At 35.1% G+C, this 23,729-nt stretch overlaps 4 protein-coding genes and 1 long non-coding RNA gene across 6 annotated transcripts; 2 read left to right on the top strand and 3 right to left on the bottom strand.

Annotated features, from left to right (window-relative positions):
- Nucleotides 1-94: 94 nt before the first annotated feature.
- LOC103869687 (probable receptor-like protein kinase At3g17420) lies at nt 95-4,819 on the bottom strand. Of its 2 annotated transcripts, none has more exons than XM_009147765.3 (7): nt 2,828-4,819; nt 1,584-2,187; nt 1,287-1,514; nt 1,040-1,210; nt 837-966; nt 549-764; nt 95-454 (listed from the first exon to the last, which is right to left on the bottom strand). In XM_009147765.3, the coding sequence occupies exons 2-7, from the start codon at nt 2,111-2,113 to the stop codon at nt 377-379; spliced, it is 1,353 nt and encodes a 450-aa protein (XP_009146013.1). In that variant the 5' UTR covers nt 2,114-2,187; nt 2,828-4,819; the 3' UTR covers nt 95-376. The 2 variants fall into 2 exon arrangements, with proteins under 2 accessions (XP_009146013.1, XP_033147171.1); XM_033291280.1 differs by lacking the exon at nt 2,828-4,819 and adding an exon at nt 2,765-2,783.
- Nucleotides 4,820-9,175: 4,356 nt separating this feature from the next.
- Nucleotides 9,176-10,425, top strand: LOC103869685. Its single transcript, XR_633273.3, has 3 exons — nt 9,176-9,389; nt 9,485-9,570; nt 10,015-10,425. It is a non-coding gene; the product is annotated as an uncharacterized LOC103869685 (long non-coding RNA).
- A 2,549-nt stretch (nt 10,426-12,974) lies between these two features.
- Nucleotides 12,975-15,545, top strand: LOC103869814 (probable sugar phosphate/phosphate translocator At3g17430). The gene is given in 10 exon segments (XM_033291282.1): nt 12,975-13,065; nt 13,610-13,717; nt 13,899-13,930; nt 14,039-14,089; nt 14,173-14,285; nt 14,390-14,538; nt 14,652-14,878; nt 14,880-14,905; nt 15,009-15,103; nt 15,214-15,545. Coding segments are annotated over 9 exon segments (876 nt in total). The 5' UTR covers nt 12,975-13,065; nt 13,610-13,660; the 3' UTR covers nt 15,340-15,545.
- Nucleotides 15,546-15,740: 195 nt separating this feature from the next.
- Nucleotides 15,741-18,274, bottom strand: LOC103869684 (novel plant SNARE 13). The gene is made up of 10 exons (XM_009147763.3): nt 18,016-18,274; nt 17,838-17,930; nt 17,649-17,742; nt 17,361-17,398; nt 17,148-17,248; nt 16,719-16,798; nt 16,585-16,641; nt 16,416-16,508; nt 16,262-16,336; nt 15,741-16,163 (listed from the first exon to the last, which is right to left on the bottom strand). The coding sequence occupies exons 1-10, from the start codon at nt 18,090-18,092 to the stop codon at nt 16,056-16,058; spliced, it is 816 nt and encodes a 271-aa protein (XP_009146011.1). The 5' UTR covers nt 18,093-18,274; the 3' UTR covers nt 15,741-16,055.
- Nucleotides 18,275-19,490: 1,216 nt separating this feature from the next.
- LOC103869683 (50S ribosomal protein L3-2, mitochondrial) lies at nt 19,491-21,236 on the bottom strand. Its single transcript, XM_009147762.2, has 5 exons — nt 20,751-21,236; nt 20,468-20,677; nt 20,249-20,353; nt 20,062-20,175; nt 19,491-19,975 (listed from the first exon to the last, which is right to left on the bottom strand). Exons 1-5 carry the CDS (start codon nt 21,102-21,104, stop codon nt 19,802-19,804), a joined length of 957 nt encoding a protein of 318 aa, XP_009146010.1. The 5' UTR covers nt 21,105-21,236; the 3' UTR covers nt 19,491-19,801.
- Nucleotides 21,237-23,729: the final 2,493 nt, after the last annotated feature.

Raw genomic sequence — 23,729 nt, 5'->3', positions numbered from 1 at the left:
TATATGCATAAACTGTGTTAATTCACTTTTTCGCCAATTGATTTTAAGTTAGAAACTTTATGGAAACTCAAAATGATACCGGAACCTAAACAAATGCTGCCCAACTGATACTGAAATCAATCCGATCCAACGAAAGTGGCCTGAAACTTAACAGTTTTGTTGAAAGTATGAAGGTAATAAAAAAGGTACAACAAAGCTATACAAAAGATCTCTCCTCCTCTAGACAAGAGAAACAAATCTTGATGTTCTCGCTATACATATCACATAATAAACTCATATAAACAGTAAAGATTCTAAACAATCTCCAAAGAATCTATATGTTTCCCTCTTTTAAACCCCAAAGTCATTAAAAGGGTTTGATGTTTTAGTCTGTTACTTAAATCTTTGCATCTGCTATGATATCATCCTTATTCGTATCTGTGCTTTCTCTTGGCTGCTTCCTTCTCCTTCGTTCCTAATAAAACATTCATCAAACAGATTATTAACACTCCAGTTTTGTTTCTTTCCTGTCTGAACTCTGAACTTTGAAATGTTTTCATTCTACATACCTCTCTAGGCATCACAGGGTACTCATCAGATTCAAGCATCCGAGCAACTTGACTCATCTTCGGCCTCTTGTCTGCATCAGGATCAACACATCTCAAAGCCGTCAAAAGCGCTCTTTTAAGTTCGCTTGTCGTTGGTTTGATCTCAAGCTCTTTATCCACCACTTGTTCAAACTGTTTCTGCTGTACCATTAGCTTCAACCACTCCACCATATGCACCTATAACAAAAACAAATCAACTTTCAATCTCTTAATCTTCATTGTGTCAAGCATATAAATCGCTTTCTTTACCTCTTCTTTAGGCCGTTCATAATCCACTGGGTACCTCCCAGTAATAGCTTCCAATAGAACAACACCAAAACTATACACGTCACTCTTCTCGTTTAGGAGACCAGAGTTAGCATATTCAGGTGCAACATACCTAAACATGAAGAGAGAAAATTATTAAAAGTAACCAATGGAGATTATGAAAATGTAAAGTTTGTATAACTCACCCGAATGTACCCATGACTCTAGTACTCACATAACTCTTATCAGCTCCAAGCAACTTAGCAAGACCAAAGTCAGATAACTTAGCATCAAAGCTGTCATTCATCAGTATATTACTTGACTTAATGTCTCTATGCACCACTTTAGGCTCAATAGCTTCATGAAGGTAAGCCAACCTGTGTAAATGAACACATTCTCATGAGTTTCCAAGAACCACCAAGTGTGTTTTTTTCAAAAAGGAAGGAAGCTTACGCTTTAGCAGTGCCAACAAGAACTTTGATTCTAGCCTCCCAAGTAAGATGTCCTTGGTGACTCATGTCTCCGTGAAGCCACTGCTCTAAGTTCCCATTGTTCATGTACTCATAAACAAGCATCCTATGCGTTCCTTCAACGCAGTATCCAAGAAGCCGAACTAAGTTCTTGTGCCTGACGTGTCCTATTGCTTCCACTTCAACTCTGAAGTCTTTATCAACTTGTCCTCTAAATAAATACAAAAATCATATCAAACGCAAAGATCATGAGAATTTGAAGAGATAAAAAGAAACTTACGGATTGTTGAGCAGCTTCTTGACAGCCACAGGGGTCTTGTTAGTTAAAGTTCCATGGTACACAACTCCATAACCACCGTCACCGATGATATTCTCTTTCGAGAAGTGGTTGGTAGCAACCTGAAGGTCACGGAGAGTGAACCAATGACCCCAACCAATGTGAGAGCCTTCTTGGAGACCAGAGAGATGAGGAGAATGAGTTGTTTCTGAAGTAGGAACATGTTTCTCATAGTTATTATCACCATTTTCAATGTCTCTCTCGCTGAACTTCTCATCTAGAGGTGTGCCATTGTTGTTGTGTGATGAGACGTGATCAACGCTTATGTCTTTGATTTCATCTTGATGGCGAGGGGTTTCGGTTATGGGGAGGAGTTGGATGAAGTGGGATCTTTTGGATTTTTTACGGAAGCTGAGCCATACTGAGACGGCGAGGATTAGTATGAAGGCTGCGAAGAGAGCAATTACTATGATCTCCCATAGCTCAACTGCACCGTATCTCTTTGTTAGAGTTTGTTTCAGCTCAGACGCCATTGTAGTTCACAGATACTTGTATGATGTATGTGTATATAATTTTTTTTTTGTAACTGATGTATGTGTATGTGTACCTGCATAATTTAAAATGGAGCATTAATGTAATCAAATTTGAACGTCAAGGGAACAATAAATCAAGAACTAGAACCTAACGGATGAAATTGAATTCTCAGATCATTATGTAATAATTTAGAGTTATAAAAAAATATAGAGTTATATATATATATATAGAGTTTTATATATATATATATGTATAGAGTTATAAGCATTTGAAAGTTGTGATGGTAATGAAGAAGATTAACAAGAGGGTTGAGCTAAATCATAATCTAATAACATCAACTTTGTCTCAGAACTCAAAAGGACCAAAACTCAGGAGAACAAAACAGAGTACAATAAAGCAAGAACCTAGCAGATAAAGAAGATACTGAATAATATTGATGGTAATGAAGAATATCAACAAGAGGATAAAGCTGAATCATAGTCTAATAACATCAACTTTGTCACAAAAGGACCTAAACGCAGGAGACTCAAACATAGGAGAGAAAAGACAGAGTATATAAGAAACTAAAAGTCTAAAACTTTATCCTGAGAAATCAAGAAACAATATAAATCTGATACCCAGAGACTTGAGAAAAAATAATGAATTGAGACCTTTGAAACTCCACAAAACCAAAATAAAACACTAAACTCATTTAGTTCTGATTAAACCAATACCTTCTTTTCAGAAAGTTTTCTCTCTAATTTCGGTTGAAAGATGGAGACTAGAGCTCGAGTTAATAAAGGGAGGACATAAACGAAGAGAGGAAACGAATTATTGTCTCCATTTTAAGAAATCTTTAGAGAGATCTTTGTAGGGTTTACATTGGTTGTGGGGGAGAAGAAGGAGGGAAACAGAGAAGAGAAGGAGGTTTGAAGCTTTCTTTGATGTTTCTTCTTCTGGAATATTTTAATGCTTGTGGTGCTGTCTTTGCTTTTTTTAATTTCTTCTTTTTCTGTTTAATTTTTTTTTTTTTTTAGCTTTCTAAATTGCATTTAGTGATTTCTTCTTTTACATCTTTCGGCAATTTAATTATCATTTAGTTTCTGTTTTTTCTTTATTATTAGTTTCTTTGTGAAAAAGATCATAGAGGTGATTTTTTTCTCTATTAGCAAGTTTTTGTCGTTGTTAAGTATATACTATTAAGTGATTAGTCTTTATCAAAATAACAAGTAGAACTTTATTCTTTATAAAATAAAATAAAATTTTATAAGCATGTACATAAGGTAAATTGATTGAAATTTCACTATATAAACTTTTTTTTTGCTTAAACTATTTAATTATGTGAAGTAATAATGTTTATATCAGATTTCTTTTGGTGTAAATTTTATCACAGATTTCTTTTCAAGTATATAGACTTTATTTATTTTCACAAATGTATATACACTTTATTTAAAGTTTGCATATGAACATTGTACACTTTAGTTGTTGAGAAAACAAAACAGAAAACACAAGAACAAAAAATAAAGAGATGATGATAGGAAGTTGACAAAGCTATATGCCGTGATTGGCGACGACAGTTTTCAAAGGAAATGTTTAACCGTTTAGTATTTAACTAAGCAAGTATTGTAAAATGCGTTACTAACATTAACCAATATGCCATTTTGGTCAACATTATTAAATTAGACGTCGCACCTAACCCTTTAAGGTAATACTATTGTCATCACCTTCCCGTTTATTGTACTCCACTATACAATCTTTTATATCTTAAGGAAGTACATTATTTTTCTTTGAAGGGTTAAATAAAAGGAAACGAGCGGCTGCAAAATCAGAATCGTGGATTTTTGGTTCTTTGAATTGTCATAAAAAAAAAAGAAGAAGAGAAGAAGACGACATGATAAATCATTTGAAAATAGTTAAAAGATTAGAAGGTGCGTACGTGGGTGCATGTCTTTTGTTATTTTCGTGTAGAATTAATTAATTAATCATGCAATGAACATAACAAAACTAACATGCAAATGTACTAACATAACTTTTTGACGACGTCTAACAAACAATGATTTAGGGCTGGAAAGTTGTTTTGTGTTATCATGAAGTCATTACTTAATCATATACCTGTTGGAAGATAAAGAAATACATGTGTATGTCACTTCTCGTACTTTCATTTCGCTTTATGCATGGTGGATTAAAATTTGTTGACAAAAGAAAAAATAGTTACCTTATACATTTATCAAAAATAATATGAAATCTTCTTCCAGAATGTCAGCTAAAATTGTGTTTTGACAAATAATATGATCAATTCGTTTTGTATAAAGCCTGCGCTAGGTAATTATCAGATTTCAGTGAGATCAGAAAATATTATATTCTATGAAATAAGTTTTATATTTATAGTACTATTACATTTTGGTTATATAAAATTTGTAATGTTTTGTTTTTACTTTAAGGAATCACATTAGAATACGCTGTGACACGCTGTGAGACACTAATGCATGATTATTGGACCGTTAAATATACAAATTATAAAAACCAGAGAAAGCAAAGGAGTAATAATGTTGCCTTAGCGTGTGCTTGACAAAAGTCAACCTGAGAGTGGCCCTTTGTCTTGCTGCGTGGAATACAAGAGACATACCTTCTTCATCATCATACTCCAGCTGGACAAATGATTCTCTATCTCTTTATCTTCATTTTATTATCTTCTCTATAACCATTATTATTTTGTTTGCTTCACACTATCTTTTTACGTCTCCCTCTCAGACGATCAAATATACAACTGCATGAAACAACTGATTTTTTTCAAATAGTTTTTATGCACAAAAAAATTGTATAACAAATACAATTTCTTATGTAAACCATTCACGATGGCAGATGATTACTTCGAATTATTGTATTTTAATTTCAGAAAAATAAATTAAACAATTTTATACCAAAAAGAAAGAAATTAAGCTGATTGGTTGTAGAAGTAGAACAATAATTCAGAATACAGGTAACAAACAATTGCATGATTAGTGTCCGCCTCCACAAGCTAACCAACAATGGTTTAGTTGGTGTTGTTGTTGATATTTTACTCTTTTTCTTCTCTATTTTAATTCGTCGTTCTTTATCTTTCATTTAAAAACATTAGTTTTTTTTGGGACAAAAAAAAAAACATTAGTTTATATATACTTTTATTATCTATATTTTAGCCTTTTTCATTCCTTGATGTTTGATTAATTAAGTTGTTATGGTCTTGCAGTTGTTGGGTTACATCAAATCTGTCCTACTAGCAAGTAAGATATTAGGGTCTTAATTAATAACAATGATAAGAAATAATTTAGAAACAAGGAACCAGTGATTGTGGAAGCTCTTTTTTTTTTTTTTTGTCTAAACCACACATGCATTGCATCCAAATCAAACCAACAATATTGTCGGAAGTCTTGTTTAAGAAATATATACAAGCTTACTTAAATTATAGTGATATTTATTAATTTTTGTATATATCATCCAACCACTATTTTGTATGACATCTTATTGTATTTACGGTTACAAGGTTCATGACATAAATTGTAAATGTTTTATGAATTATGAACATGTCAGAACCTTAAACGTCCATTTCATGGTTCATGTATACGACGTTTAGTAGCTTTATTTCGCATTTATATAGATATACGTCAACTTCAATGGGATAAAAGAGGAGATTCTTGTGTAAAATGATAACACAATCAACTGGTGCCATACGCAAATTGCTGCTATATCTGCTACGTACAGAGCCGGTGTCCAAAAAGAGTGCATATATACATGCCATGTCTCTCTATCTGGTAAACTATCATGTTTACACGATTAATCTATCGTATATAATATATACACGTTTTATATTTGTTTATTTTGGTGAAAATGAGATTGTAGTCAACAATGTCGACTAACAACAATTCCTTGAATCTCAAGAGTTTTTCTTTCAACTTTCATTTCCAAACCCGATCACGAAGCATAAGCACATGGCTTCTTCTTTTTTGTGCACACCGTACATGTTTAGCTGAAAATGGTATTTCCATGGTAATTTTATATGGATCATGTTATCATGCAATGTGTAAGTTGATTTTATCAGTAATTTTTGTGTGTTCAAAGTAAAATGAGTTGTCACCAATATCTTATTGCCGACAAGAATTGGTTAGTGATAACAATTATAATAGAATAAGACCTACAATTAAAAAATTGGTTAGTATATCACATTCACTTGGTTATTCTAAATTAAATACAATAAAACCTTCCTAATCCTCACGTTTCATAAAAAAATATATATATTTCAGTCAATTGGTTACACAACCACGTCGATATATACATATCATTGTCATGTATTGCAGATTTTATTTTATTTTGAATTTTCGAGCATTAATGGGCCTACAACGAGTCTCATGACCCATCACTCCATCAGAAGGTATAAACTAGGCCCATAAAGCCCAAACCTTCGATTTATTGGCGGGTATTCTCCACATCCCTGAGATGGCATCGTAGCCGTTCGATTCAGATACTGCAGATTGGCTATTAAAATCTCCGCCGTCCCTTTTTGTAATTAATTAATTTTGTTTGTCCATCTTCTCCAACTAGAACAAATGTATCTTTATATATAAAGTAAGGTTTGTTCTCTCCAGGATGTGCCACCTAGGATTCCACCTAGGAAAGTTGAGCTTTCTCGCGCTGCCACGTGTCCCCATTAATGAAACTCGGCGTTTCATTTAACCGCACGTCGGGATGGACTTTCTTCGTTCATCACATGTTGGGCTTCTAAAAATAAACGCTAGAAAAGTTATTGATTAGGTTGTTTAATAGTTGGGCTTCCATAATTTCACAAACCTAAGCCCATAATGATTTCTCACGTCAACCGACCCTCTTTTCAAACGGTTCTTTGGAAAGCGAAGACGCCGTCGTGATGAACGATGTGCTTCCCAGCGGCTTTGGAGATCCGGCACCGTTACGTAAAACGCTTGCATTCAATCACCGCTATCAATGCTCCATTAACCTCCTCATAAACGCCACCGACCCACTACTACCACCACGTCTCAATCAATACACACCTCCTTATGAATCTACTACTATAAATCTGGGAGTTCCTTTCCCTGAGATTCATCGCTTTCTCCTTCTCAATCATCATTGTTGTTGGATTTCTTCTAATCATCTGGTCGGATTCAGTACTCTCGGTGTTCCCCCTACAAAGAGTCCGCTCTCCGTTGATTAGAGTGTTATCTGTTTTTTCAGATTTGAGACGTCAGTGATTCATGTTATACTTATTGAAGAAAGAGATTACAAATTAGTGCTGCACAAAAAAAACTCACTGAGATGCTTATTGGATTATGCTCTGATTTTTTACCGGCGGAGAGATTGTATCACCAAGAAAAAAGGAGGTGATTTGGGCAAATATCGGCAATGACTAAGCTCTCAAAATGATTGCTGGTGAAGCTTACGGCTGAGCATGGTGCTCTCTGCATCGGGAGAATTCATCTAATCAAAGGCCACTTGCTTAGATGTTGATGCCATGATCTTCCACGTGTTGTATTAGTGTTATAATGGTTATGACTTATGAGTATGGATATGAGTTTCGGATTATGGCATTTAGTTTGTCACTAACATGCTCAATATTTTTTTTTGTAAAAGTACATGCTCAATATCTTTACTTTAGAATTTAGATAAAACTGGTATGTAGAAGTTCTAAGTATGCATATATGATCATTGGTTCTCCAGGAATTGTTATTATTTTAAAAAATCCTGAATGAGCTTTACAAGTGGTTTCAAATACACATTAAATGGGTCAAAATCAAAACATTTGGTTATTATTTTTGGGCGAGACCAATATGTGTGAGATAATTTCTTCTAAAAAAGAATTAAAAAATTAATAAAACCCTCACCTTATTTATTTTTGAAGAAAAATCCTGAACTTATTCCATAGATTATAAATATGGTTAATTTTCAAAGATCAATGTTGGAAATGTCATGCAATCATTATAAATATGTATTAGTGTTTTTGTAGACCGCTCTGGATCCCTAGGTCTACAAGAACATATGTATCTATTCGTTACAGACCATCCATGAGCACCACTAATCAGCTACGTTGATCTAATGACGAGATGCCTTTCCACTCGGAAAGCAGGAGCTCAGTATGTGAAAAACATACAAAAATATTACCATAAAAATAGTGTCAACTTAGGGATGCATCACTTTCGAACATCAACACAAAGTTTTTATATCAATGCCATTTGTCTATACGATATTCTCATGTTATGTAGGGAAAAGTTAGCAGTCCGGAGAATCTACTTGAACAAGACTGAATGGATGTAAAATAAGACAATGAGAGATTAAAGTTGGAAGGCCATCAAAAAAATCATTACACAAAATAAACGTGAGCGCTCCAATGTAATTAGATAGATTTTAAAATATTAATGAATAAGTTATTTCTTTTCCATGTGTAATTAATTTTCAGAAAATATATCTTTAAAAATAAAAATAATTTAATTCATAAAAAAAACATATAAATGAAATAGAAATTAACGGAAAGTTCACTTATTATTTATAACTCTACTGAATCCAATTGACTGTAATTTTTAATCCATAGACTAAAACAAACAATGAAATAAAGTAAATAATTTTAATTTTAAATTATATAATAGTTAGATAAGTATATAATCTCCAAAATGAATAGTAAAATAAAGATAAAATTGTTGTGAAAATATTATTAAAGTTATGATATTCTACTCAAATAAATTGAATATTTTAAAGTTATCATTATTTGTTTGTATGTAATACAATTTTCTATAATGATTTTAAATGCTTCATAGATTTATATAAAATCATATAAAATAGTTTTTATTATAACTTCCCGCCCGTAGGGCGGGCCGATCCTAGTTTTTATATATAAAAGACAGTTCTTTCTCTCCAGGTTGTGACACGTCGGACGCCAGGTCAGAAATTCGGCTTCAGACTGCTCGACACGTGTCCTGTATTCTGATCCGCAGCGTTTCATTAATTTTGGTCGGCTTATGGGCTTCGTTTTTACGGGCCTTATCTGTATTCTCAAAATCTTTCCAGCCCGAATCCAGTATGTCTAAGTTTAAACCCGTATTAACTGTCGTTTTGCAATTAGGATTGAAGCGTACTTCTCCGCCGTTGGAGATCGAGGCTTAACCTGTGCTCCAAGAGCGAGCGTTTCATCTTCTTCCTTATCAATCTGCAGTGATACCGGCCCTCTTCAACTCTTTCTTAAATACATACCCATGATCTCTCTTGAATGCGATCTTAACTCATGAAAGGCGGTTGAATTTCGACTATAAAGGGGTATGCTTTCATGCTATGAGAATCATCTCCTCCTTTCGTATTCCGAAACCAGTAATTTTATTTTCAGTATGGCTGATGCTATTCCACCTTTCAAGTGTGGTTGCTCTGTTATTGGGAGGCCAGGAACATCAGATGCGGTGGCGAACTCATGGGAGTCGATATGTTGCTGCTTGATTCCCAGGTTTGCTCTGTTCCTCCGCTTGAGTTCGTAACTGCATTGACAGTGAGTCTCTGTTATTGATTTGGCGACGGAGCTTGAAAATATAGAGATTAAATTCTTTTTCTCGGTTTGAAAATCTTGAATCTGATGTCTTGGAAGTACAAGTTAGGAAGACAGCAAAAGGTTGCCACAAATTAAGCATTGATCTTATGATTGTCTTGCTCACTGAGTTCTTTGTGTATATTGAAATTCACAACTCACAAAAGATGGGAGAAAAAAAGTTGATATGCTTAAGGCTATGGAATACTTGAAACTGTTGTTTGATCCTTGCGGTTGTTCTTTGTTCTGTTTACGTGTCCTTAGTTTTGGTCTTATCAATAACCTTATTGGAACTTGAATCTTTGTATGGATTAGTAAAAACCACACCTTTTTTTTCTGAAACATTTAAAAATTGCTTTTATGTAGGTTGTAAAGAAAGATGAAGATGTGAAAGTGATTGTAGCGGGTGATGACGATTGGTTGCCTCCGTCACCAAAGGTTGTATTCGATGAAAGCAAAGAGTTAGGTGGAGAGTCTACCATTAAAGCTGTGAGGTAGTTTTGTATGTGTTGAGTATTTTTCCATCTATGTGCTTACCAGCTTCATATTAGAAGCCACGGTGTGAAGACTGCTAGCTTTAATTTGCTCCTTGGTGATATCATCCAAATAGTTTCTGTGTTATACTTTGATTCTTAAGTTTTGAATTGAAATATCCAATGTATTAGAAGCTATGATTTTGTATGTATGTGCTTCTTATGTTTCTATTAGAAGCTACTATTTTTTCCTCCAACGCTATATCTGTTCGTCCTTAATGACATCACCCAAAAGTCTCTATTATTACACTTTGATCCTTAAGTTCGGAATTGAAATGTGCACTGCATGTGGAAGAAGATGAGCTCATGTCATTCACAAAATTTATAGTAGATGCGATGCAGGAAGCCAAGGTTTCTGCTAGCAATGAAGCTGAAATATCTCAAAACATTCTCAGAGGCAGCTGCTGCTTAGGTGGATCTCGGATCATTATAACTTTAGGACACACACAAGCTTTTAGCCGTTCTAAAAATAATCATCTCGGACTAATTAACTCTTTCTTCCTATCATCTTTGGTTGATGATCTCTTATTTCTCTTAGATGAATCGAACGATGCTGTTGTTAAAATTAGATCCGCACAGCTTTCACCAAAGGCGTTGAACCACCCTAAACGCGACAACCAAAACACTGATCGAAAACACAGGAGAGAAAGTTGGGGATGCGTTTGGAGATGCAGCAGAGTTGCTTACGTCTTCGGTCTCAAGTCCTCCTCCCTTCGTTGCACTCTGCACACTACAAATTTACGCAAAGACAATACATCTATTATTATTTTTTTGGGCAACGGCAATACATTTATTTAAAATAACGTTTATATAATGTTCAAAAAAGTAACGTTTTATATTATATAACTAGGGAAAGTGATGACTTTCAAAACTAAAACAACATCATGTATATTTGTTTTCTTACTTTTATATTTTGGTTACTTTGATCTATTAAGTTTACCAGGAATATAATGAAGAACAAGAAATACAATTTATTTTGCTTACTTTAATATATTAAGTTTACCAGAAATAGATAACTCATTCTTTTCAGTGTTCAAATATTCTTGCAGCTTGGAATCTACTGAAGTGGATGATCTAGAGAGGAGATTGACTTAGCTATGATGAATCTGAAAGATGAACCTACTTATTTGTAGGTATCACTTATCATGCATCAAATGAAAGCAGCTCCGTTGATTATTTTGAAAGTTGTGTTCTGTCAAATAGTGTAAACAAAATATGTTTTAGATTTTTTTCTTGAATCAAAGAATGTTTTAGGTTCATGCCTCAAATGAAAACAGCTCCATCATATCGTTTATGTATTTTTTATAAGTATTGTATTCTTCCTAATGATAGACAAAGTATTCAGATTTTTGTCTGGATTTTAAGGCATTCATATCGTCTAATTCACCGTTGTTAGTTAGAAACTTGGAATTCTGCTAAGCTAAGGACTCAGCAAAGATATTAGTGGTATTTACCATTTTATCAGATTCTTTAAAGCTTAATTTTTATATCGTATTCCTAGATTATGTAATGCAGTGGCTGATGTAGTGGCAAAATCAGGTATCTTCTGCAAAATCAGGTGTTTTCACTATAAACTTGACCTTCTTTTGTGGTGGGTAAACTTGCTTTTATTTTAACTAATCATAGTTCCACCAAAGAAATAAAGGAAATCAAAATAATATAATCACTAATTATCCCTTGAAAACTAAACAATAATATTTTTTAGAAAATCCTTACTATTTTGGATGATAATATGGTTTTATTTGATAATTATAAAATATGTAAATCTATAAGCGTAAATAATAGGTAAATTTTACTTTTTACATAATTTGAAATAATATTGGATTTCAAAGAGAATGTAAAAAAAATACTAACAATATATAAAAGAGAAAAAAACATATATGTGAATCTCAACCGCAATTTTGAATAATGCTAGTATATAAAATAAAAAAGAAATTTCTTTATTAGCTAGATAAACATATGATTTCCAATAAAAATAACAAAACTGAATAACAAATATATTTAAAATCATTTTCAAGTTGAGAATAAATTAAATATTTTTTTTCTTACCTATCCTAGTGTTATTATGAACTTGTACGTTGTTTACATTAATAAATGAGAAAAAGACTAGGATAGCACCAAACCAAGTTTATGTTCCCAAAGTAGCACTCAAGGTTCAAAGTCACAAAAATAGGTTTCAGAGGTAAATATACACTTATTCCCCTTGGGTTAATTAATCCAAACCTTAGGGTTTAGAGTTAAGGGGTAGGGTTTTGGAATGGACAATTGTCAATAATAGCACCTTTTGAAGTTTATGTCTCAAAAATAGCACTAGAAGGAAAAAGTCACAAAAATGACATTCATTAAAGGGTAAAATATCCCTAATACCCTTGGTTTAAAATTAAATAAATAAACAAAAACTTGGTTTGGTGCTATAATAGTCTTTTTCTCTTTTGGAATTAAGGTTTAAAATTTTATAAAAAATAAATACTAAAATAAAAAATAAAAATTTTAAAAACAGTTTCAAAAAGTATTTTTAAATTATAAAAAGAAAAATTTCAAAAAAAAAAAATTTCAAAAAAAGAAATTCAAAAAAAAAATTATAAAAATTTTGAATCTGAAAACATATAATCTGAAACTATAAAAAAAAATACTTTTTTTTTATTTTTTATTTTTATTTTTATTTTTGTTTGTTTATTTAATTTTAAACCAAGGGTATTAGGGATATTTTACCTTTTAATGAATGTCATTTTTGTGACTTTCTTCTTCTATTGCTATTTTTGAGACATAAACTTGTGCTATTATTGACAATTGCCCTTAATAAATCTCTTCTTCTTCTTCTCTCTGTTTAGTTGATTCCCACTGAAACTCTGACTAATTCCCGTTCTGGCCTTATGATATCGAGGTAGTAATGTCTCTCTCCCTCCCTGCTTCTCGGATCTGATTCAGTCTCGCGTCTTGTCTGATCGTGATCACTCGATGGTGATGGATTTTAGGTTTTGGAGTCTTAAATTTCATTTCTTTTTAAATGGGTTTTGTGGATACTGTGCAATGAGAGGAGATTGAATATAAAAAAGAAGCTTTGGCATACACTGTCTTTTGTTCTGCACTGAGGAGAGGGGAGGAGTAAGATGATAAACAAGACGCTTGTATTAACTTATATATATACTTACTCATTTACATTATACTCTCCTCAGGAGCTATACTCTACAACAAGGTCAATGATTCACTTGCTATTAACTTCTCTCATAGCCAGGGCCCAGGGATGATAGTATTCTGTAGTGATGCAATGTGTATCCTCTATTGATATGGATGATAGTATTGTGATGTTAACATCAGATATAGATAAGTGCTAACTATAGGTTCATGGTCTTGTTTTTAGTTTTTGTACATTAGAGGGTGCCTTCTAAATCTTAAATGGTGTCTCTTTTGTTTCTTTTTAAATGCAGTGGGTTTTATCCCCAAAGTACTTCAATTTTCCACTTCCTATAACGCTGACGATGATCTATATGGGGTTCTCTGGATTCGTGGCCTTTCTTCTTATTCGCGTGTTCAAGGTATTTAAATAACTCAGAGAGTTTCACGTGTACACTTCCAATTTTGGCTATGCTTACTTGCATTAGAGTGCTTTTTTCTCACCATTTTCATGGAGTGGCTCTTTTAAAATATGGTATCTTGTATGGACCCTTGGACTCCTTTCTTGCTTGTCCGGTGATGAGTTTCTCCTATGTGTTTTAGGTTGTAGCTCCGGTTAAAATGATATTTCAAATGTAAGCAAGCCATCTTACTCGGTACTTTTTTCCATTAATTTTTTTTTTCTCTTATGTACTTAAGTAAGCTCCATCATATCTCTATTTTGACACACTTCTTGTGTCCAGATACGCAACATGTGTGGTACCTATAAGCGCATTATTTGCATCAAGCATGTGGTAAGTTCCCGTTAAACCTAGTTAGTTTCTTGATGCTTTTCTCCGACATAACTTTTTAATTTCTGAATTGACCAACGAGCTAGTCATACTTGGCCCAAACTGCCTCTTCTCTATCTTATATTCTCCTTTGTGCAGGTTTGGAAAAACTGCATACTTGCACATTTCTGTTGCCTTCATTCAGATGCTCAAGCTCTAAGTATGCAAAAAGACTAAACATTTTGGCTAAATAATCAATATTTGCGTAGACTTACTGTTCATTTTACAAAGCATATATTAATACATGACTCTGGAATTTTTCAGTGCCAGTAGCAACATTTATCATGGCGGTTATTTGCGGCACTGACAAACCAAGGTGCGACGTGTTCTCCAACATGTTGCTGGTCAGTGTTGGAGTTGTGATATCTTCTTACGGAGAAATCCATTTCAATATAGCTGGCACGGTCTATCAGGTCACAGGCATCTTTGCTGAAGCACTTAGACTTGTGCTAACTCAAGTTCTTCTCCAGAAAAAGGGGTTGACATTAAACCCTATTAACAGCTTGTACTACATACCTCCCTGCAGGTACTCACTCGTGAATACTCAAACAACTATATGTGCACTTATGTTTTTCTGGCTTTTCCTTGGTATGTTTTGGAGAAACCCATGATGGAAGTTGCACAGATCCAATTAAACTTCTGGATCTTCTTTTCAAATGCTCTGTGTGCTCTTGCCTTGAACTTCGCCATATTCTTAGTGATAGGGAGAACAGGGGCAGTAACTATCCGGGTAGCTGGTGTTCTCAAAGACTGGTCTGAACATCATTGGATACGCAATTGGTAGATTTCTTCATTTCACAACAAGTTTGATTTGTTGTAAACATTTTTCCTACCTTGATGACTTTCTTAACTGTCTGTTTCTTGTCATGTATTTTGACAACAGCGCTAGGTGGTGTTGTCATGTACAATTACATAAAGGTAAAGGACGTGAAGGCGTCTCAATTAACTGCCGACCGTCTCCCAGATCGAATCAATAAGGTCAGTCAAACTCTAACTCTTTGTTGAGTAGAGATCATGACTCCATAAAAAATTAAGAGGCAATGAATCTGTTATATAAGAAACTGATGATACACAAGTATTATATATAGGAGTTGAAGATGGAGAACAAGTCTTCAGATAAGTTCAATCCTGATGTCGGTGGAGAGATCCCAAGAGTAGAAGCCGAGATAAACGAGGAAGCCCTTTGGATGCAGCTCGGAAATCACGCCGCTTAAGATGCTAGTAGAAACCGTATAATAGAGGTTTTGCTTCCTAGTTCGTTCACACACTTTTTTTTGTTGCGTAAAAAAAGAAAAAGGTGCATCATCATCATCCCAGATTATTACCGATGACTAGCTTAAAAACAGTAGTCACAAATTCGTTGTAGTGAATTGACGTTAGTGTTATATTTGTACATACATATTTGGTCTTTATCCTTTCATCATTACTTGATTCTGGATTTGATTTCGTTACAATCCAAAGAGTTGTGACTTCTGAGCATCATCAACCCTTTCTATCCATGGTGATGATGCTAATTTTAGACTAGATCAAGGTTGGTACTAGTGGAAATTCCTGCTGTGTCCTGACATTTTCTACAGAGGGACAAAACAGAAAGATCCTAATGAGAACGTGAAAGAGAGTATATAACATGGTACTGAATTTTATACAAAAGAAGTGATAGGTTACTACAAAGAAAACAAATGATGAAATATACAAACCCTCTCCAATCAAAACCCAGATTCAAATGACTGGGGTGAAAAGAAACAAAAGAACATGAACATGAACATAAACAACCCCAAGCCTCGTCAACTACCAAAGCACACAACCCCCCCTCTCTCTCTCTCATCCATGAAATGGATTGTGAACAAATGAAAAGGCAAAGAAGATATATTATCGAACCTCAAGACGCAATTTCCTTATTACACGTGAATAACATATACAGGCAGAGATTCTATCTTCCCATGTACTCCGGATTCCTCAAGTATAGTAGCTTCCTCGATTGCGCTGGAGGAGCTAACCCTGGGATGTCCCTAATGTCCTTGTTATTCGGGTTGACGATCTGAATATAGTTTGTGCAACAACAACAAACAAAAAAACAGAGTTACAACTTTCTATTGAGCAATCACAACTTTCATTTCACTGGAATGAGCGATGTACCTTCACTACGATAATGGCTATCACACCGCATACAATGAGAAACAGGAACATCATTATGCATTTATCCGTAGCCACCTGAAATAAGAAGACACATAGATTCACGTTTTGTGGTCAAGCAAAAGGGAACATTTTGTGTTCATATGAGGTTATATACCTGTCTCCCTATCTCTTTCACAAGCTGTGATGCTTTCTTGATAGAGAACTGAATCGTGTCTAAGTGGTTCACAACACGTCCCATTTGATCCGTCTGCAATACATTTCAGATTATGTGAGACTGTACTCATAAGATTAACAGGGAAACGATGGAAAAGGATTTGCATTACCTGTCCCTTTAAATTAGCTGCAGTTTGAGTTCCAACTTCAAGTGTTTGTTCTACAACCTGAGAAGAACAAGAATGTTACCATAGATATAGTAACAACAAGTAAGTGGAACACACTTCTTCATTTTGTAGTTTACCTGTTTTGAGCGCTGAATGGCCTGATCAGTCTCATCCATTCTTTTCATTCCAGCATCAACAAGCTCCTGGTTTGACATAGCTATACATAAAACGACATAAGCCCCACCATTCTTAAATATTCAACTTATTGTTAAACTCAATTAGGATATTTCTTTAAGCGAGACCTTTGTCTATACACTTGAGCAACACTAAGGATATCAGGTCAACCGATAAAATTTCTAGTATAGTATAACCGTTTACCATAAACTTACTCACATACATCAGAATTATGACATGCCATTAAGCTAAGAGCATAAATAAATAGTTCACCATATTCAATTATATAGCATCACGGAGTTCTAAGTTTAAGCTTCAGACATATCAGTCTCTTGATGTGTTTGGACAATTCATTTATTAGTAGCATAGAAAAGCATGCATGGAGGACTAACCTGAAGCAACTTGAACATTATCGTCAGGTGTAGGTTCGGCGCTGGGTCCAGCTCCCATATCAAAAAGTTCAATCTTCTTGTTGCCAAGAGTACTCATATACCTGAAGTACACAGAGCAAGTTATAATGCGCTGAAGGGTGTTAACTAAACCCCCAAAAAGGACGGGGTACAAATACAAGGTTCAAGTAAAAGTTGAATGATAGAAGCACGTACGTTTTTCTTAGCGCAACATAAGAATTGAGTTCCTTAATCTGCAACATTAAGTTAGAAAAGCAGACATGAACAAACAAAATTAAAAAACGGTAGTAGACACAAAGTGTAAAGGAGAGCGATAGACAACATTTTGACACTCAATATAATCTGACTTTAAATATCAATATTGGTTACAATGCCACTAAAAACTAAGCAAACTGGAATGCGATAAATGCTGTACGAAGGTGGTTGAGTTACTTATTCATACATATACTTGAGATGCATCTCATGGCATCAGTCTAAACTCACCATAGACTGTTTCTCATCATTCAATTGCTTATTTACTTCAGGAGGATTATTAGCTTCCTCATCCTTGAGTTCACGGTCAAAATCCTTGACCAACCTGAGGAGACAGCATAAGACAGCTATAGAAATATATATATATGGTCACAAGAGTAGTGTTTCCTAATCAGCAACTCAAAGAAAAAAACGAATAACCTTTTACAGTCTCGCATCTTGTCAGTGAGTTCCTCGAGTTGCTTGCTTTGTCGAGTAGAATCCTTCATCTTATCCAACCTCTGGAAACCATTCCTGTCAAAACAAACGATCAACAACCTCTAAAATGTTACTTTAAATTCCTCAAAATCGAGTATAAGAAAGAGGGAGAGAAGCATACGCGAGGGCTCGGAAGTGGTCACGGATTTCGCCATGGATCTGCTCCAATTGAGGGCTCATCGGTATATTAGAAGCCATCTCGCCGGAGATATTCAGAACTCCGACGATAGTGAAATCTAGAGGATGTGTAAAAAGCCTAAACACGAATCAGAGAGAGCATGAAACAACGGAAAAGGAAAGAGAAGGAGAAGAAGAACAAGCTTACGTCAGCTATATGGAATTAAATTTTAACTAATTAAAAATACAGGTATTGTAACAGCACAGCACTTGGGCTCCATAAGTTATCAATGATAAATTTTCTAAAATTTTACTTTTAGTAATTAATGTTGAAAAGTTATATACTTTTAAAAAATATTAATTAAATTATTTGAATTGTTTGAATATTATTGGTTGATATTTATTGAAAAATGTATAGTAAAATATATAATAAATTCAATTATAAATATTTATTATATTTTTAATATGCGTAAATACTCTAGAAAATCATTTTTTCGGAAACGGAAACAGAGGGAGTATATCTGTTGTTTGAATAAATAGTCAACTACTTGCATTACAAAATTATTTCAATTTTTCAAAATAGACATTGTTTGCTAGTACTTGTTAGGAAACTCAAGGACCGTAGTAGCATATATTTAAAGTTACACTTATCTTCATCCGCTAAGATCAACATTAACTATATACATCCTCAACGTTAGGAAGTAATTAACACTTCTCTTCCTCTTCACGGATTCCATCTTCATCTTGTAAACTCCAAGTAACCTTCTTCCAAAACATACTGAACCTTCTTCCAAAACACACCACTCTTCTCCACTTCTCTTCCCTTTTCAGATTTAGCGGCGGTCTGTAACAAAATCCAGCCGTTGGATTGAAACAGAGCTCTTATGCTTTGTGGTTCATAAGAGTTTTAAAGAGTGGTGAAACTGGAAGCGTGGCGTGGCGAGTAGCTTCAGTTCTAAGGCTGTGTGAACTCGTTCTTCATGAGGTTGAGTAGCCATGTTTGATTGTAGATGAGATGAGCCTTGTGATTCTTTGGCTCTTTTGTGTGTGTAATATGAGCGTGGCGAGTAGCTTCAGTAAAGATTCTCTCTTTTCGTCAAGTAATTTTCCAGCATCTCTACAGGTTAATGCTGTGTTCTGTGTAATAACCTGCACCACATTTTCCTCACCAACGTCTTCAACTAGCTTGTCTTAGTACTTGAACAGGCTCAAATCATCTTCTATTACATCAGTAGCATCAATAGAGGAGTTGAAGTAGACACCTCGGAGGCACGTGACCAAGAAACTGATCATTGTCTTACCCTCTCTAGGTTGATCCAAGTGTCAACAAACTGTAACCACCGTCTTGTGCAGCACAGTGTTCCCATCCAGGGTCTACTACTCCGGTTGATCCAGGTGGAGTCATCATTGTTCAAACCATATGCAACCCTCAATAAAGCTTCAAACTTTAACAGACCCACAAGCCATTACAACAACCTATGGAGCCTTAACAAATGGCATTTATAATCTGTGTAATAACTTCCGACAGCATGTATCATCTCTCGTAAAGGTTTGAAGAAATATACACATTACTATGAATGAGAATCATCACTGTTTCTTCATTGCTTATTGCAAAAACTCAACAAATGCGAGACTAGATTCCTCTCTATCCATCGTTTTCAATTTCATACAACTAAATAGGAAAATGCAATTTTCCATCGGCAAAAAGTTTTAGCTCTGTGACTCCACTTCCTTCAGCTTCTTGTCTTCCACAAAACGTTAAAAAGAAGTCAAAATCAAGTTCAAGATCATCACTCTGCCAGCATAAATGGGTCGACTTCTCCGAGATCTGCCACCAACGGTTCTAACTCTGATAGGTCCTCGTCTTCTGGGGCTAAGTACGTTGGAAATGGAAGCTTTGAGATGTCTGGTTTCTTGTAGAATGCATCTTCTATGAACACAAAGTTTCCTTCTGCACCAGGAACCTGCAACAGCAACATAAAAACTCACCAATATTGGACCTACCAAGACGTCCCAGTGCGAGCCTAAAACACCAGATTGAGATACTTACTTGTCCTCTAACCCAGATGAGGTTCCTGGCAGGATCAATCTTGTAAACCCAAACGTTCTTTACTGTCCTCTGCTTTGCACCCATTCTCCCAGGCATCTTTCTTCCCTTGAACACCTGCTCACAGAGTTAACAAGTCAGTTCTTGCTTTGGAGATAATTCAATCAAAAGAAGCCATTTTGACACATACCTTTCCCGGATCATCTCTTTGACCAGTGGAACCACCTTTCCGATGCGCCTTTGAACAACCATGTGATGCCGGCCCTCCTTTCATCTTATGTCTTTTCATGACTCCCTGCAAATTACATCAACAACACATCCATCACTCCACATTGTTCCTTTAACTATTCCAACACTTATGTTCTACGTCAAGCAAAAGAAAAGATGAAAGCTTTAAATCAGTTTTCACCTGAAAACCTTTCCCACGAGTGATCCCAGTGACATCAACAAACTGCCCCGGAACAAAATGACGCACACCGAGTTCAGTCCCGACGGGAAGCAGAGCGTCTTCCGTCACAGGAAACTCTCTCAGCTTCCTCTTCAACGGCACACCTTGGGCTCTGAAATGACCCAACACAGGCATCGTCAAATGCTTAGCCTTCTTGTGCCCACATCCAATCTACAGAACAAACAACACCAACATTAACTAAACCACCACAGAGCTAATCAATCACTCATCAAGTAGCTTTTACCTGCAGGGCAAAGATGCCTTCTTTCTCAACGGTCTTGACCTGAGAGACGATGTTGTCATCGACCCAGAGGATGGAAACGGGAACCCTAGCTCCCCATTTGTCCCAGAGAGCAGTCATCCCGCACTTTACGGCGATGATCCCTGTCCTTTTCGAGCTCCGGGACATTTCTCCGGCTTTCGCCTCGATGATCCGAGTCGGAGATTCATCACCGTCGAGTAATCCAGCGTCGGAGCTGAATCGTCGGATGAGGAAGAAGCTAGAGTGGGGAGGAGATTGCGAGGATGAAGGGGTTAGAGATCGGATCGATAGAAACTGAGTGATGCGAGAAACGAGGCCTCTTGAAACGGCGGCCATGGGTTTCGAATCGAAGCTTCAATGGCGGAAGAAGAGACTCGGAGGAGGAGGCTTTTGCGTAGGGTTTTAGACTTGACGAACCCGCTAAGCGAGAGAGAGAGTCTTCAATGATTATTTTAATTATTTTCCCTCTTTTTTTTTAACTTTTTGTTTTTTTAATATATATTTATACTATTCAACCCCAAAAGTACATCAAAGTCGAAATACAAATCAGATTCGAACAAAATGGTCTAGATCAATACGTTTGCTAATCTAGTTTCGCACCACCACTTAACCGACGCGTTCAGCTAAATAGCTTAGTAATCACTAAACTACCAATGACCGTTCTCTTGACGTTAACCCCGAGGAAGTGGATTTTACCTCTCGGATGGATGCCGAAATCCCCGAGACATCGCCAGAAGTAGCTGGTAATCAGTGATTTTTCCAAGTTTGCATTCTTCTTTGTCGATGAAGCGCAAAACATACAAGGGTGAGAAGGAACGAGGACAACCATACCCAAGGAGAGATGTCGGAGCCCCTGCTATACCACTCTCCGGGAACACTAATAGAACCAAAGTTCGAGCTTGAACTCGCCATTACACACGGCCTGGAAGAGCTCTCAAACCTGCACAGAATAACTAATCTGCACTACCACAGATGATCAAAGAGCACCCATGGTACTGGGAAGTGAGACAAGCCAAATGATGACACCAAGCGATTATGACACGAATCACAAAGACATTTGCTGTTAATCAAGAACCGAAAAACAGTCTTCTGTGAATCGTAAGTAGTCTCCGGTGTCAAACAGAGATAGAACAAGGGAACACTGAGAACAACTTCGATAAAGAGGGCCATCACCGTTAACCGAAGGTACCAGAACATGACCAAGTAGAACATATTTGTAGTGATGAGAGAGGTCGAGCAAATATCGAGGAGCCATAGACGACACCTTTCAAGAACACCACCGTAATCTCACAAGTCGGAAACAGGACGAGTCACCATCTCCACCTGTGTAACTCGATCCAAGACTCGCCTCCAAGGAAGTGGAAACCTCCGGAGCTCACTCGACAACATTGGGAAGAGATTGGACCTCCACGAAACTGAAGAGAACCTCAAAAACCACCACCGCTGCCAAACAACAACACCAAGACAGGAGCTTGAACGAGCCGCTCAAATCTCTCCCGCAAGGAGCGACGAGAACCTCACAGATCCACACCTTGAACTTAAAAACCGACTACACCCACCATAAACTGTTGCCGAAAACTCATCCAGAAACCAGAGGAAGAGGAAACGTCACCGGAAGTGAACCCCTCGCGAGCAGAGCTGATGCCGTACGAACGAAACCCTAGCCCAGTTTCTGAGGCATATCGAAAGGGAGACAAGAGTGGATGGGGAGAAAAGATAAAACCGAGAGATTAAGAGAAGAGAGCTTCCGGTGCCGGCGGTGGCGCTCACGCTAGCCAGACACCGAAGCAAGGGAGGCCACACGATTGAGAGAGAGGATGTAGAGAGAGAAAGGATAAGAGAGAGAGAGAAAAAAATCCGTTTCTTAAAAAGAAATAAGCCCTCTTTTTGAGAAACTTTTTGATCACTTGCATATCTAAGCGGATTATTATTATATATAGGGTTATATAAACGTTTTAACACATGTCATAGTTTGAATTTTTTATTGTCTTATGTTTTTATAATAACTAGAGTTTTGATCCGCACATACGTGTAAATTTTTTTTTCATTTAAAATGTATAACTTTAATTATTATTATAAACATTTTAAATATATGATTTATATTTAGTGTCATATATTGTATAGTTCTATAATATTATTGTTTAGGTTTAATATTCGTCAAGAGTAATATATAGTGATTTTTCTTATACAGTTTACTTTCTTATTAGTTTTTATTACTTATTAATATGTTTTAAACTCACAACAATAATTTCACAATATGAAATAATCAAATACATAGTCTCCTTTAATATAGCTTTTTAATTTCTATAGTTTGTATACAATATATTTTAAAATTATTTAGTTATACTATAGATAGATATTTGTTTATGATAGTTTATATTTATATGTTGTGTTTAAGAAAATATAGTTGAACATCTTTCATTTTTGTATTTTGCGAAATTTTATAAGTAAATAACTTGTAATGCTTAAATAATATCTACTCGATTAATTTAGTAAATTGTATACATAGTAATATTTGTCCTATTACTTTAGTAAATTTTATCAATATATGATACATTTAGATGTTATGGTTTTAAGTTTATTTTTAATTATTAAAGTAAGATTTCAAAATATTATATTACTTTGTGTTACTTATCAAAAAAAAATATTTTAGCATCTATGCTTTTATATTTTATAAATTTTGGAATATTATCATTTTGGGTTTTTAATATTTATTTTCAATTTGTATACTTGGTCACGAAAATTTGTAAAATTACACAACTATTTTTGAGTTTGGAAGATTATATGATTTTCGAATTTGTTTGTTACTAAATCACTTCATTATTTTATAAAAATGTATTTGAATTTTAGTAATATTTGTTTAAATATTTTTCTCAAGAGATTTTTTATAATTAATATAAATAGTAAACTTATAATGAAAATTAATTTGTCATTGATATCTTTAATACATTATTAATATTT

The sequence above is a fragment of the Brassica rapa genome, chromosome A05 (genome assembly GCF_000309985.2).
Source record: "Brassica rapa cultivar Chiifu-401-42 chromosome A05, CAAS_Brap_v3.01, whole genome shotgun sequence".
NCBI lineage: Eukaryota > Viridiplantae > Streptophyta > Magnoliopsida > Brassicales > Brassicaceae > Brassica > Brassica rapa.
This window is presented reverse-complemented; position numbering and strand designations above follow the sequence as displayed.

Excerpts from the sequence above, each read along its gene's own strand:
- LOC103869684 (XM_009147763.3), bottom strand. The coding sequence starts at position 18,092 with ATGGCTTCTAATATACCGATGAGCCCTCAATTGGAGCAGATCCATGGC. Across the intron at positions 17,743-17,837 it reads AAGATGCGAGACTGTAAAAG|GTTGGTCAAGGATTTTGACC; the intron begins GTTATTCGTTTT and ends CTGTCTCCTCAG. Across the intron at positions 16,799-17,147 it reads TAATGTTCAAGTTGCTTCAG|CTATGTCAAACCAGGAGCTT; the intron begins GTTAGTCCTCCA and ends TTTTATGTATAG.
- LOC103869687 (XM_009147765.3), bottom strand. The coding sequence starts at position 2,113 with ATGGCGTCTGAGCTGAAACAAACTCTAACAAAGAGATACGGTGCAGTT. Across the intron at positions 967-1,039 it reads AGAGTCATGGGTACATTCGG|GTATGTTGCACCTGAATATG; the intron begins GTGAGTTATACA and ends CTTCATGTTTAG. Across the intron at positions 455-548 it reads ACCCTGTGATGCCTAGAGAG|GAACGAAGGAGAAGGAAGCA; the intron begins GTATGTAGAATG and ends ATGTTTTATTAG.
- LOC103869683 (XM_009147762.2), bottom strand. The coding sequence starts at position 21,104 with ATGGCCGCCGTTTCAAGAGGCCTCGTTTCTCGCATCACTCAGTTTCTA. Across the intron at positions 20,354-20,467 it reads CTCGTGGGAAAGGTTTTCAG|GGAGTCATGAAAAGACATAA; the intron begins GTGAAAACTGAT and ends TGTAATTTGCAG. Across the intron at positions 20,176-20,248 it reads AAAGAGATGATCCGGGAAAG|GTGTTCAAGGGAAGAAAGAT; the intron begins GTATGTGTCAAA and ends CTCTGTGAGCAG.